General features: G+C 41.7%; 9 protein-coding genes and 1 non-coding gene across 10 annotated transcripts; 7 read left to right on the top strand and 3 right to left on the bottom strand.

Moving 5' to 3' along the window:
• Nucleotides 1–126: 126 nt before the first annotated feature.
• Ecym_1340 (uncharacterized protein) lies at nucleotides 127–2157 on the top strand (the record flags this gene model as incomplete). Its single annotated transcript, XM_003644343.1, has 1 exon — nucleotides 127–2157. One exon carries the CDS (start codon nucleotides 127–129, stop codon nucleotides 2155–2157), a length of 2031 nt encoding a protein of 676 aa, XP_003644391.1.
• Nucleotides 2158–2521: 364 nt separating this feature from the next.
• On the top strand, nucleotides 2522–2989 carry Ecym_1339 (uncharacterized protein; the record flags this gene model as incomplete). The annotated part of the gene is made up of 1 exon (XM_003644342.1): nucleotides 2522–2989. One exon carries the CDS (start codon nucleotides 2522–2524, stop codon nucleotides 2987–2989), a length of 468 nt encoding a protein of 155 aa, XP_003644390.1.
• A 295-nt stretch (nucleotides 2990–3284) lies between these two features.
• Ecym_1338 (uncharacterized protein) lies at nucleotides 3285–4532 on the top strand (the record flags this gene model as incomplete). The annotated part of the gene is made up of 1 exon (XM_003644341.1): nucleotides 3285–4532. One exon carries the CDS (start codon nucleotides 3285–3287, stop codon nucleotides 4530–4532), a length of 1248 nt encoding a protein of 415 aa, XP_003644389.1.
• Nucleotides 4533–4790: 258 nt separating this feature from the next.
• IFM1 (translation initiation factor 2) lies at nucleotides 4791–6812 on the top strand (the record flags this gene model as incomplete). Its single annotated transcript, XM_003644340.1, has 1 exon — nucleotides 4791–6812. The coding sequence occupies one exon, from the start codon at nucleotides 4791–4793 to the stop codon at nucleotides 6810–6812; it is 2022 nt and encodes a 673-aa protein (XP_003644388.1).
• Nucleotides 6813–6929: 117 nt separating this feature from the next.
• Nucleotides 6930–8159, bottom strand: TSR4 (small subunit rRNA maturation protein TSR4; the record flags this gene model as incomplete). The annotated part of the gene is made up of 1 exon (XM_003644339.1): nucleotides 6930–8159. One exon carries the CDS (start codon nucleotides 8157–8159, stop codon nucleotides 6930–6932), a length of 1230 nt encoding a protein of 409 aa, XP_003644387.1.
• A 204-nt stretch (nucleotides 8160–8363) lies between these two features.
• Ecym_1335 lies at nucleotides 8364–8434 on the top strand. The gene has a single exon. It is a non-coding gene; the product is annotated as a tRNA-Gly (tRNA).
• A 320-nt stretch (nucleotides 8435–8754) lies between these two features.
• Ecym_1334 (uncharacterized protein) lies at nucleotides 8755–9546 on the top strand (the record flags this gene model as incomplete). The annotated part of the gene is made up of 1 exon (XM_003644338.1): nucleotides 8755–9546. The coding sequence occupies one exon, from the start codon at nucleotides 8755–8757 to the stop codon at nucleotides 9544–9546; it is 792 nt and encodes a 263-aa protein (XP_003644386.1).
• Nucleotides 9547–10160: 614 nt separating this feature from the next.
• HMS1 (Hms1p) lies at nucleotides 10161–12485 on the bottom strand (the record flags this gene model as incomplete). Its single annotated transcript, XM_003644337.1, has 1 exon — nucleotides 10161–12485. One exon carries the CDS (start codon nucleotides 12483–12485, stop codon nucleotides 10161–10163), a length of 2325 nt encoding a protein of 774 aa, XP_003644385.1.
• A 1022-nt stretch (nucleotides 12486–13507) lies between these two features.
• Nucleotides 13508–15019, top strand: GIT1 (Git1p; the record flags this gene model as incomplete). Its single annotated transcript, XM_003644336.1, has 1 exon — nucleotides 13508–15019. One exon carries the CDS (start codon nucleotides 13508–13510, stop codon nucleotides 15017–15019), a length of 1512 nt encoding a protein of 503 aa, XP_003644384.1.
• Nucleotides 15020–15099: 80 nt separating this feature from the next.
• DIN7 (exodeoxyribonuclease DIN7) lies at nucleotides 15100–17145 on the bottom strand (the record flags this gene model as incomplete). The annotated part of the gene is made up of 1 exon (XM_003644335.1): nucleotides 15100–17145. The coding sequence occupies one exon, from the start codon at nucleotides 17143–17145 to the stop codon at nucleotides 15100–15102; it is 2046 nt and encodes a 681-aa protein (XP_003644383.1).
• Between the last annotated feature and the right edge of the window lie 227 nt (nucleotides 17146–17372).

Here is a 17372-nt window from a genome sequence, read left to right as displayed (position 1 = left end):
CGGAGGAGCAGAACCCCCGTTGTGACGGTCCTTTCGATATTGGGGCTATCAGGAGGTGCACAGTACCGGGCACCCAGTTAGGCGCCACTTGCCATTCCCAATATAGTGCAGATAAGGGTAGAAAAGATGGATGCAATTGAGTGTGCTACACGGTACCGTGATCAGCAAGATGTCGATCTGCGTTACATGGCTATAAGGGAGCTGTGCAATGGGCCCCGGAATAGTCAGGGACGGGTGCAACAGTTATGTGAGCTGCATCAACAACCAGGAGCACTAGAGGTGGTGACACATGACGTGATATTACGGTCAGTTACGGATAGGCAGATTGTGCGCAGCGTTGTAGAACGGGAGTTGCTGGGGGAATTAGGGGACGAGTGTGTCTCGTATGTGGTGAGCCAGTTGGTCGGTGAGCTTGTTGGTGGTGGCGGTGTCCAGGAGCAGGAGGAGCAGCGGCGGCAAGAGGAGGTAATATTGAAGTACTTGAACAGTGTGCTACATTCTGGTGCGGTTGGTGCAGCGGCAGCATTAGCTTTGGACGGTGTCCGTGGTGGTGCCGGAAACGGCGATGCTTTCGAGAGCTGCTATCGAGCGACGAATGTTGCGGAGAAGGACATCGCGCGGTACGTGGAGTATATGTGTCACGTGAGTTCTGCGGGGACGTTATGGTATTCAGTGCTCAATGGGTTGTGTAGCAGTGGAAATGTAGTCAGCAGTGAATTGGCTACAAAGGTGTATGGATTGTGTTCGGAAGCGCCGTTGAATGGGCAGAGCCAGGCTTATGCTGCTTTTATTGGGGCTGTGAGGAACATTAGAGGTTCTGTGTTGACGGCATTGTTCATAGCATGCACGAACGTTGGTGTGCTAGAAGCGGTCGCGCAAGCTCGGCCGCTTAAGCTCTGTTCTTCATACCGAGCAGTTGCCAATCGGTGGATATCAGGGGAGCTGGATCCCCACTCTGCAAGGGGGTTTCGTTTGATTGCGCATATTGGTAAGCTGTTTAACCGGGACAGTGATGAAGATATGGCTGTAGTGAAGGCAATCATGCAATTGTGTGCTGTGGAACTGAAAGAACAGACGGCCTCGGTACTCCATGTGGAGGACACGGAGGTTAGCTGTAGCGTGTCTAATACATATGAGATGGGAGAGGTTGGTGAAGATGATTGGGTTATCTCTGATGAGGGAGATATGATTGTTAGCGATGAGGATACAGTTATTATTTCTAATGAAATAGAGGCGGCCAATATCGCCGTGTCAGTGATGGATGCGCTCAGCAGTTTACCTCTGGAAGATTTGAACGAGATGGTGCAGGAAGCTATAACGGCGTTGCCGGAAATTCTTTTAGTGCGTTTGCGTCCTCATTTACTCTCATTGTCCGCAAAGTATACGAAACTGCTGGATTATGTTATTGCGACTTTCGGGGAGGTAGACCCCTTGGCGTTGCATCTGCTTACACCAGAACAAGTTGCTGCGGTTGCTGTATCATCTGAGCATCCAGATCACGCATTTTTAACTCTGCGTTCAGATCCGCAGCTCTGTGCATTACATGGCGCCATCATAGGACAAACTGCTTCTCATAAGCCTATTGATACGGAGCTTCTCCAACAATGGCAAAATCGTCGTGAGGCATCCAAACAGTACCTTGATGCCACCTTGCAGTTACTTACCACTATGCTTTCCCAAGACGTAGTCTCGCTTAAGGATCATCAATGGTGCATTGATACCCTCGCATGGATTGGGCAAGAGTTCCCCTTCTATCGCAAACCCGTATTACAACTTCTTATCCCCATGTTAAAACCTCCAAAGAGATTCGTCAAAATTATACAAGTCGGCAATATGAAGCAAAAGGAAGATGGCTCTACATACATAAGAGCATCAGTGGTAAGCACCCTGTGTGGATGGTTGCGTGACGAACGCAGCACATGGGACTACAGCGATATTCGAAATTTGGCGTACTACCTACGGTATCCACTGCGCGACCTACCTTTGAAACGTCTAACACTACAACTTATGCATACGATAATTGACCGCTTTGGCGGCTTCCTCGCACTTAGAGACTATCCAACGATCCACGAAACGCTGCAACTGATTCAAAACAAGTATCCAGAAGATACAGAGGGTATTGCAGCCCATTTTCATGGAATAGTCAATAGCATCTGAAACCTCCTGTTGTCCTTCCTTCTTCTCAACTAGTCTTCCCAGCATGTAGCCGTTAAAACTCCCCCGTCATATATGATGTGGGTAAGCTCGAGGAACTAGAGCTCTCCTCCAATGATCACGTGCGTAATATCAAAAGAGTAGTTAGGAGGCTTCATTCCCTCGATCAAAAGGAACCCCTTTATATTAGGCTTGCTGCCCAAAGTGCATATCTATTTCTCGTCATAGAGACGGAGTTCTTATTGTGTTCGCCCGGGAATCTCTATAAGGGCGTCTCCTTCTGTCTAAATTAAATTCTACGTATTTTTAATTTTTATATACTCTTTTAGAAGGAGAGTAAGCTAACAACCAGGCAGCCTTCAAAGAAATGGCAGCTAATCCACAGCATAACAACCAAGATGACAGCACATTTATTGATCAGCAGGATTTCACATCTCTAGATGAAGCTCCTCCTCCGCAAACCACACCAATAGGCTCTGTACACCGCATGAAATGGCACCCTACACACCACTACGAGGATGAACTTCAATCCCGTGATGTAAAGTCGTCTTCCCTGACGCATGGTGAGCAGTCACCTTCTATAACTAATTCTGAGGCTATCCAGAGGGACGATCAGACATTGAAGAGTTCCAAATTACAGGATAATGATTGCAGTCCTGAAAAACCCAAGAAAAACCCACATTTTGTCCGATCTTCCGAGAAACGAATCACTGATAGTAGTAGTCATGCACAGCAGCAGCAGCACTCTTCCTCTGGCGTTTTGCAAAGAAGAGCGTCTTTGTATGAAGAATTCAAGAAAAGCGTCTACGATAGGCTACACATCTTCGAGAAGTAGTTGGTGAACCTTTCCCCCTAATTGTTCTTGCTGGTAAGTGATTTTGAGGGATGCGGAATCAGCCCACAGGTGCTATTAGAAAATATTATTAAGATCATCCAGATTTTGAAAAGGATTTCATCCGATATTATTCCGTTCGCGTCTTAATTTTGATGTTCTCATGACAAGTATCTCCACATACAGAAATATATATATATAAAGAATACATAATCAACAAGGGTTTTATTTAACATTTATTCAGTATATAGCCCGATGAATTATAATTGAAGATTTTGCATAACAGTTACTTGGGGGAATGAAGCTGCAAATCTTGGAGACTAGCAGGGAAACCTCTATATTTGAACGTTCGGTTACTTTGCAACTCAATACTGGAGAATCGTCGAGTTTTCATTGGGTTTATTTGCGTGATAATTGTACCTGTACGGAGTGCTTTCACGTCCAAACGGTTCAGCGGACTATAAACACATTTGCAGTTCTTCCTTGGAAAGTGAATGCACAGACTCTTGAGACATCTACTGTCGCAGATCCTAAGTTTGAAATATCTGATGATAATAATACACTAAACGTCAGATGGCCTGATGGTCACGTGAGTGAGTTTCAGGAGTCCTGGTTAATTAAGCATTCGTATAATCCGCCTGTGATGGGCAAGCCATTAGTCCTTTGTTTCCCTCCCAAGATTCACTGGAATAGTGCTCAGTTCTCTGATTGGCTTGAGGGCGGTGAGCATTTCAATACATTTTACGGAGACCTAGAGCGCGCACTGCCAAAGGTGCTACTGGAAGTGTACCAATACGGGTTCTCTTTTATTCGTGGTATTCCACCAACCATGGAAGGAACAAGGAAAGTATCTGAGGCTATTTCGATCATTCAACCTTCTCATTACTGCGCAGATGTGTGGGAGGTGACTTCCAATTTGTATAAGAACGACAGTGCTTATACAAACGTGGGGATCGATCTTCACAGCGACGGCAACTACTGGAAAGAACCACCTGGCTTGCAGTTGTTTCACTTATTAGCGCACACTGATGGGGAAGGTGGTGAAACAAGACTTGTGGATTCTGCCAACATATTGGACCAATTGCAAGCTCTAGCTGCCAGGGATGAGTCATGGCAGGTCACCTACCAAGTTCTAACAGAATACAAGGTACCATTCCATCAGTCTGGCGAAAAGGAAAATGTATTTTACCAGGATGGCTACCCAACCTTGAATTTGAACTCTAAAAATGAATTGGAGCAGTGTAGATGGAATACAAGTGATAGGATATCTCAAGCACCAAAGTCCTCCAAATTCACTGTTCCGCAAATATATGAGGCATTTTTTAGGTTCAATTCCTTAATTAATGATCCCAAAAACTTTGTGAAGTTTGCCTTGACTCCAGGAGTAGCTTTGGTGATAGACAACGTTCGTGTTCTTCATGCTAGAACTTCATTTACGGGATATAGAAGACTGAGTGGTACTTATCTGACAAGAGATGACTATATGGCCAGACTGAGATCCTCATTGTTCAAAAGAGAAGAATTGCTGAACGATCTATATGAATAGAGACACCCACTTTCTGACACAATGAGCTTCTTTAGATGTAGCTCTTTAGATTGTATTAAATATCTTTTGACATTAGACGACTATACTCGTGAGCAATGACTTGTATATATACGTTGTTAAATAAACTCTCGAAGCGCACTTCTTCAACATCATTCATGATCAAACCAGTCGTCCTACTCGTAAAAGCTAGAAGTTCCATCCTTTACAGAGACGTTAGTCCTTTGTGTTTCTGTTTAGTGAAGGGTTTTGGATTCCAACATGTTAAATTTTTGTCCTACTGCAGTGATGGGGCCCCGCCTGCTAGCTAGCTCTTTGAGATCAAGCATATGGTTTAAATGTCCCGTAAGGGCCTATTCCAAGGGTAAATTCGTCTCATCGAAAAATAAGAAGAATAAAATGCAGACGTTAAAACCGTTAAACTTTGTCATTCCAAACTATACGTCTGTAAACAATTTAGCCAACATGCTTAATATTAAATTGGACAAATTAGTGAAGGACTTGAAAGATCTGGGTTTTACGAATGCCAGGACTGACTTCATTCTCTCTAAAGATTATATTCAATTAATTCTGCAGGAATATAATTATGACGTTCCATCTTCTTCGGGGAGTAGTACTAATTCTGGGAATGTTTATAATGCGTTAAAGGTATCTTTGAACCCCAGGAATCTAGCAGAAAGACCGCCGGTAGTAACAATTATGGGCCATGTCGATCATGGTAAAACAACAATATTAGATTACTTGCGTAACTCTTCTTTAGTTGATAAGGAAAGTGGTGGTATTACTCAACATATAGGGGCTTTTCAGGTTGTAACACCCGTTTCAAAGCGCAAGATCACATTTTTAGATACTCCTGGGCATGCAGCTTTTCTTAAAATGAGACAACGTGGTGCTAATATTACAGACATTATTGTGTTGGTCATCTCTGTAGAAGATTCAATCATGCCTCAGACTATTGAAGCTATTAAGCATGTTAAAAAATCGGGTAACGAGCTGATCGTTGCAATTACCAAGATAGACAAGTTGAGTTCACAGAAGAAGAAAGATGAAGCTATCACCCGGGTTACAAATGATTTATTAAGCCATGAAATTGAGGTTGAGAGCATAGGTGGTTCTGTTCAAGTTGTATCGGTGAGTGGTAAGACTGGTGAAAACATGGATCTGTTGGAGGAATGTATCATTGCTTTGAGTGACTCGATGGATTTAAAAGCTGAATATGGTAGAAGTACGATGATAGAAGGATGGATCTTGGAGAGTGAAGTTCAGAAAGCTCTTGGAAATGTTGCCACGGTCCTGATCAGGAAGGGTGAGTTGCAAAAAGGCAACATATTAATATGCGGAAATACTTATTGTAAAGTTAGAGCAATTTTGGATGAGCATCGGAATCCTATTCAAAATGCTTGTCCTGCCCAAGCCGTTAAGGTCAGTGGATGGAAGGAACTTCCAAGTGCTGGAGACGAAGTAATTCAAGTTTCAACTGAAGCAACTGCAAAAAAGTTTGTAACTAAGAGACTGAATTTGGTAAAACTAGAAAAAGAAGCTACTACGGTTGAAAAATTGAATAACGAACGGACACAAACCAAAGAATTGGCGGAAAAAAACAATTACGATGATAAGGAGAGAGGCGAAGTAGATTCTCCGGAATGTAAGGGCCCCACGAAGGTTAATTTCATTCTTAAGGCAGACGTTTCAGGTTCGGTTGAGGCTATTCGTGAAAGTATAGGGCATTTAGGAAATGAAGAAGTTGTTTGTAATATAGTGGATTCATCAGTAGGAATGCCTACAGAAAGTGACTTAAGATTGGCTCGTGTGTCGAATAGCATTATCCTCTGTTTCAGTTTGGGCAATCTACCAAATGATGTTCTGAACAATAAAGAAAAAGTGGAAGTGCGCCAATTTGATGTCATCTACAAGTTAATTGAAAGTGTTACCGAAACTTTAATTGAAAACATGATGCCAATATACGATTGTAAACAGATTGCTACCGCAGAAGTGCGTGAAATTTTCAACTTCTGTTTAAAGCAGAAAAGCATTCGTATTGCTGGGTGCAAAGTTACTAACGGAAAGATTTCAAGAAATTCTCTTGTAAAGGTACTTCGTGGAGCTGAAGACGAAGTCATTTTTGATGGTAAACTGGCGACCCTACGGCAAGGTAAAGAAAGCCCTGCAGAAGTAACCAAAGGTAAAGAATGCGGCATAACTTTTGAAAATAATTTTGAAGGTTATGAACCTGGTGATAAAATAATAGCTTATGAGAAAATCAAAGTCCAAAGATATCTGTGAATAGTAAGAAAAGAAAGGAATAACTTTCCTGTAAATAGTTTTAGTATTAATTTTTATTTTTTGCGTTACTTGTATTTAGTTGATTTTTTTCGTTTTATATATATATAGATATTTTACTTAACTTGTTTCCCATTGTACTACAACTGATTCTTCCATGTACCCAACGTTGTTTTTATCAAACTCAGTGACATAATTCTCAACATCAGTGAAGATCATAATCGTCCCCCATTCCATCCCGCTTTCTATTGATATCTCGTCTTCCAAGTCCATTATCATCTTGGGCATCAACTGCATCTCATATATTCTGCGTGAAGATGGGTTAGCACTTGGTGCAGCTACTACATCTTCAAACTTTTTTGCAGTCCGAGCATAGTATAAAGGCTTGCCGCCATAGTTATAGCGTAATACTTGCAGAGGATTATACCCTACAACCTCTTGGAACTTTTGAAACACATCATCGTCTAAAAATTTGGATAACTTCTCTGTCCTGGGGTCCAGCTTAATGGGACCGTTTTTCAACTCGTCTTCATCAGCTGACAGTTCCAGGGCATTTTTATCGATCTTCAAATTTTTGGGTAACTTCAAGTGATCCGGAACCCGACCTTTAAAGGATTCGCCCTCGACATAGAGGAAAAACCCAGGAAATGCCACCTCTTTATCAAATTTCTTATATGGCTGTGCATCATGAAGTTTTCTTGCAGTACTGGGCTTCATTTCTTGCTCTGACACCACAACTTTCGCATCACCACTCGAATCCTTCTTCATGAATGGATTTTTCTCAGCATCTTGGTTAAAAGGATTTCCAAATGTCCCAAACCCAACCGAGGCAAACGGATTATTGTTGTTTTCAACCTCTTTTTCTTCATCCACCGTATCTGACCTACCAGCGTCAGCCGCAACTTGCTTTGGAGCCCCACGGGATGGGTCGCTACTCCTTCTTCTCACACCCCTAATGCACACAATCGAACCAGCTTTCCGCGCACATTTACTACAAATAAACACATATAACACACGATCATCGGAATCACGAATGAATTCCTCGGTGCTCAACACGATCCCACTCCTCTCGCACACTTCGTAAACTTGTTGAGAATCCAACGGGGCAAACGCCTGTAATAATAACTTCATATTTTCAACAGACTTGCATGCTTTACAACTTAAAAGTTTCTCATCTGGCCGAGAATCAGCATGTAACCAAACAGGTTCTCCACCTATAAATGACTCCTCCACAGAAACCTCATCGGATTCTCTTATTGCAGTATCCACAAATCCAAGATACACTTGGCTTGTCTGCTCTGTGCCACATTCCTCCTCACCATCCGAGATTAATTCTTCAACACTAGACATTGACCTTCTAGCAAGACAAATACTCGATCTAACTTCAGAAACCACTATCTTTCCATACTCTCGGAGATGAGATGACCTACATATAACAACAGCCTGAAAATTTTGATATATGATTCCTAAATTTCATGTCGACCAACACCCACACACCACTACCCTCAGCATCCCTACATAAACAAACTCAGAACTGAGAAAGCCGGAAAAGAAGCGCAAGTGGTTTAGTGGTAAAATCCAACGTTGCCATCGTTGGGCCCCCGGTTCGATTCCGGGCTTGCGCATTCTCCGGATTTAAAATTTCGCCCATTTTTTTCTTGTTCTGGACACATCCAATAACTTTTTATATATAAAAAAGGGACCCATTTTGCGAACTGAACCGTCACAGGAGGCGAGTTTTTATTAACAAAGGTAGAAGATATAAAAGATTTTTGGTTTTTGGATAACATAGGAAACGAGCAGCCGTTTTAGTAGAGACGTTAGTTATTGGTATAATTGTTTCTAAGATCTGATTGTTTTTTAAAGTGAGCTTTGGATAATTTGTTGATTTGATCAAGGATTTTCGGAGTAGTAGTATTCTAGGAGTATAAAAAATATCACAAGGATGAAGAACTGGTTATCTTACTGTGTCTGGGGGTTGTGTCTTTTTGTAACCGTGGAAAGTAAGCGACTTGAATCGTTTAGGCCAATCGTGGATGCGGAAACAGGGGAGAAAATCAGGATGGGGATACAGCTGCACGAGGCGAAAAGGCTTCCATTTAATCTGGATGATGATGTATTAAGGGGGATACTCGAGAGGGCAAGTCAGAATGCAGGTATAAGGGGGGTTGGTGGTAAGGATACTCGTTTAGAAAAGAGAGGTGTTCAAGTTTCCTCAGATTCTATGAGGGTGGATGGAGATTTGATGTTGGATAGCAAGTTGCAAGTTCTTCCATCTATTTCTATTTTCTCTAGTAGTGTACGGGATTTAGATGGGTTATCGAAGCAGATCAATGATGGTGAGCAGAGACTTATTATCTTTGCGCCAACGGATGAGTCGATCAGGTCTCTAAATATTAGGCCAGTCAACTTTGGGCAAGATGTTGAGCAGCTTGAGCAGAGTGGTGCTTCGGAGGAAGAGATTTATGGGGCGGTGAAGGAGAATGTTGCTAGGTTTGTGTTGTCTCATGTTGTTTCTGGAAATAGATATGAGCAGGCGGAAGAAGGTAATGAAGTTTTGTTAAGAAGTGAATACTTCCCTGCAACTGCTCCAGGGGGGGATATATTTTTGAAGAAGGAGGGGTCTGACTATTATGTTGCTTCTGCGAGAGACCGTAATTATGTGAAGGTCAAGAATATTGATACAGCTGCCAACGGTATTATTATGGTCATTGATACTTGTTTGGGTACCCAGTGAAGCAGTTTATTATCCTTCTCAGTTTTTGGTAAAAGGAAAAATATTCAGGTCGTCCTTCTACTCTTTCTCCTACCTGTTGTGTTTTTCGACTTCGTTTTATATGTCTGTCAATTTCGATCCTATGCCTTTTTGTACTCTTCATCCAACAGGCCATATCTGTTTTTATGCCTACAGACAGGTGAATGAATGAATGGCTTTGTTTTTAAGAGAAATCTATGGTATATTATGAGTGTATATATTTAGATACTTATCTTGATTTACATGACTGGGCTTAAAATAAGCTAGCATACCGAAATACATGTTGGGCAGTATATACTATTACCATGCCTCTTATTATGCCTGAGATGTTCATGCGCTGGAAGGTAATCCTTATTGAATTTTCTCTTGGAGCAAGGGGGTTTTGTTACACTAGGCGCAAAATACTTAAAAACTACAAAAGTAAAACAAAAATATCATAGTATAACTACAGGCTAGAGAATGTCCTTGTTCGGATATTAATCTCATTGATATGTGTTCTCTTACATTAGTTTATTTTTTATAATAAAAAAATTTCCATTACTTTTTCATAAGAATTCAGTTTATAATAAACCTCATATTATATATTAAGACAGTCGTTAAGAGTCTCTTAAGGACAAATTTGTAGATAGTGTTGATTGATCTGATTTTTTACTGCATATAGAAGCAGCGTTCATGCAATATTCGATCAGCTTTCCTCTTACTTCAAGATCTAAAACGTCACCCGCCTCTGATCCAAACCACACACGCAGCCGGTTTGCCAGTTCTTCAAGGAACACAAAAATATCAACTGGTAAATCAGTTTCGTGCTGCATTAAACCGTGCAACGCCAAATACATACCTGTTATGCCTAACAATGAACATGAGTTAGCACGCAAGTGACATAGAGGCATCTTTTGCGACCATTTTGGAAGTTCTTTGAACTGGTGCTTGACAATAAGCCGTCTGAAAATGGAAGAGTATAAGACAAATAGGTGATCCTTTTTAATATTTTCCACGGTGACACCCTGATCAACTTCCAATAAATTTAAAAGGTTGCGAGTTGTAACATCAGATAGATTGAACAAAGCATTCAAAACTATGTAATTCTCACGGGCAAATTTGAGGAACTGGCCATTCTTAATTTCCACGTCATAAATTCTTTTTACAGTGGTTTCTAAATCGTCGCAGTCATCTGTAGTTAGCTCTTGCATAAGAGAAGAAATAATGGATAGCGTGTTAGATGCAATGGCAGAATCATTTATAAATGTGACGAAAGCACGTAATGAATATGCATTCTTGGAGTAATGTTGTAAGGAGTATAAAATATCTTGGTTATTCAAAGTCTTCTCTGTGGCTGAATTTAGAATGTTGGTAATCATTTCCCATTCGATTCCAAAGTTCTGATTCTTCTTAGAAGCAATAATATTCGTCAGCTTAACTTGTTCAGTGATATTAACCCAGCAAGAATTACTATAGGAATTCAAAAACAAACGGAAAAATCGTGAACTTCTTGCGTAAACTTTTAAAGCAAAGCACTTGGCAATTTCAGATTCCACACGTTCTATAGAGTTTTTGGGATATTTCAAACGGTTTATAATCAGTGTCTTTTTCAAAGTAGTCCACAAAGCCCCAGGAGAATCAAATGCTAACGTATCTGAATATTGGATTAACACACTGGAGCTATTCACCCCCATTTGGGCCTTGTCATTGTCACCGCTACGTCGTTCGACAAGAAGCATAGTTGCTAACCGAATAACTGTAAACAGCAGCAATATCAACCTCAACAAAGAAAGTAAAGATGTGCATAAATCAATCTTAATACCATGAATATTCGAAAGAGTAAACCCGTTCGTTGCAGGAGAATAGTGGAAAACTGGCATCGTAAAGAGTCCACGAACGTTGTTAATGTCATCATTCTCCCCAAAGGAAGTAATGCCCATTGTCATAGCGAGACCGCCAAGTAAGAGCTTACTAGATGACTTACCAGAATCTTGTGACTGAGGATACGCATGTGCCATATTGTACGATGGAGTGGCCACGGATGAAACATCGCTTGAGTACATCGTTGTCGGCGGTTGTGCCCCCGAACCATTTGCTAAAAATTGACCATTCTGTGAAGGTTGTCGGAGGCTTTCCGGTGTTGACAAGCTCTGACCTTGCTTTAACTTCATATTTTCCAATTTTAAAGAGGAGCATCTCCCCTCCAAGTGCCTGATATACTCAATCGTTTTCGTCAAAATTGACGCCTTATTCAATTTCCGTGCTGGATGGAGACCATCTAACTGCAGTTCATCTTCAGCCGTAACAGGAATACCCCCCTCCAACTTAGTTGTTACGCGAAGGGTTGGTACAATATCCCTAAGTTGCAGAATCTTATCATTAATATTCGTACGATATTTTTTCTCGATAATATTATGAGACATGCGCTCGCGTTTCGGTTTAGTGATCCTGCCGTTACCTAAAAGGCCACCTACAGGAATTCCAGCACCAACAGATGCTGCTACTGCTGCTGTTGTTGCCGTTTTCCCCCCGGTCGCCTGGACTGAGGAAGGTGGCTCACTGCTTTCTGTTGGCAGGTTCGCACTATCCCCAGTTTCACCACTGCTTGACGATTCCATCTTCACTACACGCAAAATAGTATTGTCCTTGGATACCCAACGTAACTCACCATCACTCAACTCTGCAGGACTAGTGAAACCAGTGTAACCCACTCCCTTCACTGGTTCCGACACAAACCCCACGTGGGACTGGGATGACTCCGGCGTGAAGTCCACAGCAGCACCACCAATGCTTGGCCGACCCCCAAATGACGCATATGCCGCCTGGTTCTGTGGCGTGTTAAACAAATCATATGAATCATTATCACTGTCCTCTGACTGTAGCGAAGCAAGGAACATCTCAACCTCAAATAAACTCCCATTCGCACGCATAGCTGCACACATCCTCTATGTTTTATGTCTTGTGCTGACGTAACCTCGCAGCAATATGTCTTCTCTCAATCTAGACCTATTTATTTTCCCCTGGCCTGAAAAGCCGTTGTCGCTAAAACTAAATGTGATATAGTTAGATCTTATATTGTCTAGTGTTTGCCGGTATATTATCAGCGAAGCCTGCTTCATGGAATATATATTTTAATATATAGGGACCCACATCGCAAAAGGCTCTGATTTCCAGGCTTAACACATCAAGACTTGGGTCGGGATAACCGCTACCACATTGTAATAAGCGAGGCAATACGACCTTCCACTATGTAGGCGTTTATTTTCTCGAACAAAAATGGTCTGATTTTTACTTGTTTCTTTTCAAACGGTACACCAGACCACCCGTCGTCTTCTTGACTTCCCCATTTTATTTTCAGTTATCGAGAAATTGACAATATAGCAAAGATTCTTCGAGCATCTCCTTTTTTCGCAACGCTCGAGCGCAGCCTCGAGGACGTAAAGCGAAAGGCACAACAAAAAAGAAATTTTCACGTGATCACAAATCACAAATCACGTGACTTGGGTGATTATGTCAGAAAAGAAACCCCGATCCGAAAACCCATGCTATCACCATCGTGACTTAACAATATAATATAAAGGATGTACAACGACTCATTAGGTTGCTATATTAGTTTCATGTGTAAAATGCAGCCCATGTGGTTTTCAATACTTGTTCTGGGGGTGTTGTTGCCTGGAGAAGGTTTATTTCATACCTCTTGAATCAGTTTGCAGCATTATGAAATAGTTAATCTTTGTAACTGTGGTTATGACGGCTGGGGGTTATTGTTATCATTCTGTATTTAAATGTTACTGCTTGTCTACTGATAAAGAGGTGGATAGCTTCCACTTTTTGAAACGTTATCAGGTTTAATCGTCGTTATTTTAAAAGCCAAGTGCTTATTTGTTCACACATATTTTTCACAAGTTTGTTAAATCGTGAAGTCTTTTAATTCCAAAAGTCCCCGGGATTGTTATTATATTCTATGAGTTCTACTTCTAAGGTTGCTGGTTCACCACAGTATGCTAAATACGATGCAGAAGCTCGTAGACTGAGAGTGCAGATTGCGGGAGACAAAAAATGGCTGCATATGCTTAGCATTTTAGCGGCAGGGTTTGCGCTTATTTCAGATGGTTATCAGAATAATGTGATGTCGATGCTAAATCGGGTTTTCCCTAAGCAGTATGGGGATCATTACAATTCAGATGTGTCAACGCGGGTTTCCAATGCGTCGTTGGTGGGTACAATTTTTGGTCAGATATCGATTGGTATTGCGTGTGACTACATGGGGCGTAAGTGGGCTATTTTAGTGGCAACTCTGTTGCTAGTTATTGGTTCTGTGATGTGTTCGGTGTCGACCGGAAGCACTCCTACAGGGTTGTTTTGGATGTTAACGGTGATGCGAGGACTCGTGGGATGGGGTATTGGTGCAGAATATCCTTCTTCATCTGTTTCTGCAAATGAAGCTGCAAATGAGTATTCAGAAAAGCGTCGTGGTGGGATTATGGTTCTTGTCACGAACCTACCGCTCTCGCTTGGTGGTCCATTTGCTACGGCTACCTTCTTGGTAGTTTATTCAATCTTAGGATCAGGTCGACTAGAGGCAGTATGGAGAACAATGTTTGCGTTAGGATGTGTGTGGCCGTTGTCGGTGTTTTATTTCCGGTGGAAGATGGCTAGCAATGAATTATTTGAACGTGGGCGTATGCGTAGCAAAGTGCCATTTTGGTTAATTACCAAGTATTGCTGGCGCAGTATGGTGGGTACGTGTGGCGCGTGGTTCATGTATGATTTTGTCACATTCCCTAATGGGATATTTTCTGGGACGATTATTTCATCTGTCATTGGTGACTCGTCAAATCTCACTAAGATTGCAGAGTGGAATTTGTTACTAGGCATCATTGCAGTACCCGGTGTGCTTTTAGGAGCATACCTTTGTGATCGTATCGGGCGCAAATACACGTTAATGTTCGGATTTACTGGATATATTATTTTTGGGCTAATAATTGGGTGTGGGTATGACAAATTAAAGAATATCACTCCGTTATTTATTGTGTTATATGCTTTGATGCTCAGCTTGGCCAATGCAGGGCCTGGTGATATGTTGGGAGTAGTCAGTTCCGAGAGCTTTCCTACGGCAGTTCGGGGCACTTGTTATGGGTTGAGTGCGGCTGTGGGTAAGGCAGGCGCTGTGGCAGGAACAGGATCATTTCAGCCTATTAGGGATAGTTTAGGGGAAAGGTGGACATTTGTAATTGCTGCTGCATGTGGTTTGCTGGGTATATTAGTATCTTGGCTGTTTGTACCACATTTGCGTGAGAGTGATTTAATGGAGAATGATGTCAAGTTTTATAATTATTTGCTTGCTAATGGTTGGACGGGAGACGTGAGGTATGGAACAGATGAAGAGGAGGGTGTTGAGTATTACTCTGAGCGAGTTAGTGAAACAAGCCAGGATAAAAAGCTTGGTACTGTTACTGTTATTAATAGATCCTAGATATGTAGATGTTTTTAATATTAGTGCAGTTATTATTTAGGGAGGTATATGGGGAGGATATGAAATGCACATTTTAGCACTTAGCCTCTGTATATGAAATCTGTAAGAGAGAGCTGACGAGAGCAATTCGATGAGGATGATGGCATGCCACGATGCGGAAGACGTTGACACCGCTTGCCGGAAGCTTTTTGAACGTTATTGGTGCTGCATGGTACAGATATCATCTGTGGTTCCAGATCTTCCACTGAACTTCTGGGACGCAAAGGTGCAGCACTAGCGCCTGACAGAGATCTAGAGACCAAGCGTTTATTTAACTTGGTAATCACAAGTTTTTTATTACTGAGTATCTTACAATTTGTGCTACGCTCACCCAGGGGCACACGTTGGTGTTTTGTGAGATTCACGCCAACTCTATACCTAAAATTGGCCAACAGTTCCTTACTAAACTTTATCGAGGTATCATTATGTTTTGCAGCATGTTCCACTTCTTCGAGTTCTTCAAGAATCTCGCTCACATCTTCCGCCCCAATGTTCTCTTTGTCTAATAAAGTTGGCGATTGAATTGTGTCCTTTTGGTACGGCTTGTCTAAGTGATTTCCATTGGACGATAAATCCTGAGCAGACTTCTTTGGAGATAGAGAAACCAACGGTAATATAGGAGGTAGTAAATTCAGCTCTTCACCTAATGCAATAAGCTCCTCTGTGACTTCACCCTCAGTTTCACTACAAGTTCCAGGTTCATTATTCATTTTTTCATAATTTTTATTCTGAGGAGTAGCAACCGGTGCCTCTAAAGGCTTGGCAGATGGAGCTACAACCGGCTTGAAAAAAATACTGCTTTGGGGGGAATTAGTACTCTCTGTGTGTAACAACTTGCGGTTCTGCACTAACCGATCCACCCGGTCTTGGTTAGTGGTTCCAACTGTCAGCGTACTAGAAGCGGTGCTGACTGAAGCAGATATGGTTTCCTTTGCGCCGCACTTTTTCCAGTAGGAATCAATTGGCTTGGTTCCAAGACTAACAGATTTCTGTCGCAAAAGTAACATTTCCCTGTTTACCAATGCATGGTGGTAGTTATATGGGCTAAGTTCTCCTGCTGCAATACGCGAATGTAATTTGTGGTCAATTAAATCGCTGTTCTTTATAACGCACTTCTCCCCAGTTTCTTTGTGTATTCCCTTTCCAATACAACAATATAGCTGATCATCATCACGAAGCTCTTTGGGTATCTCATTTAGTGTAACTAACTTTCTTAAAACAGGACAATACACTCGTTGGTATTGAAATGCATAATCAGCAAACGTATATTCCTGAACAAACTCTGAAGGAATTTTTCGCTTTCCCTCACGCCGAATACTCATCAAGATCTTGTCCATGCTACGATACTGACGCACTAGTTTAATAGCTGTGAGAAGCCCCACTTTTGGAATGCCTGCTGTGTAATCACAACCAGATAAGCACACCATTGTCCTGAGTTCAGAATCATCTAGCTTACCCAAAGGGAAACTAGAAGGCAAATGATGGAAATCTCCACGTGATATCTCAATACATTCACCAAATTCGTTTAACTTGGTAATCAACCGACGGCATCCAAACACTAGCAAATCTGAATCCTCACTAATCACACCGCTCACGATCCCACTCTTCTCCAAGTAAACCAATTGCGGATCCGCTTCATAAGGTGCAACAAGATACTTAAAACCAGCTGTTGCGCAATAGTCAATAATTACCTTCGTCATCTCCGGAGTAATATCAACACACTTCTGAAAGTACTCAACACATTTCCTTCTGTCACCACTCTCCCATAATCGGATGGCAATCGCCCGATTTTCTTCACGTTTCTCACGTCTCTTTGTTTCCGTACCTGATTTGACTTGTATACTATCCCCATCAAACACAAGATAAGGCTCAATCCCATACTGATTACGCAACATTGTAAGCTTCTTCACAAAGAACTGCAAATATTTGTCTGTTGGCAACCCCAAACAAAGTTCGACAGCACAAGCATGGGCAGATCGGTGCAACCACGCGTAACCATCAATTGCGAGTGTCTGCGAACGATACCTATGCAAAGTTACAGGCTGTTGGATGCTTTTGAGCTGAGGTAACAACCCTGAAATACCCATTATACCACTCTTGTAAAAAACGTTCACGTATGCTCATGTGTTAAAACTATTATAAACACCAACTTAAAATGTGATGATTAGATATTTTGTGGTTGGTTTCAAGAGAAAGTAAAAGCGCGCGTCCCAACAGAGATCGGATCTTGCTATAAAAATTTTAGAATTCGATGATAGTGATCATATTCTAAACAATTTTTTAGGATTTTGGTTAAATGGCATATTTTGGAGGC

The sequence above is a fragment of the Eremothecium cymbalariae genome, chromosome 1, assembly GCF_000235365.1.
Source record: "Eremothecium cymbalariae DBVPG#7215 chromosome 1, complete sequence".
In the NCBI taxonomy this organism is placed as follows: Eukaryota; Fungi; Ascomycota; class Saccharomycetes; order Saccharomycetales; family Saccharomycetaceae; genus Eremothecium; species Eremothecium cymbalariae.
Note: the sequence above shows the minus strand (reverse complement) of the source record. Positions and strands in the feature narration are given on the sequence as shown.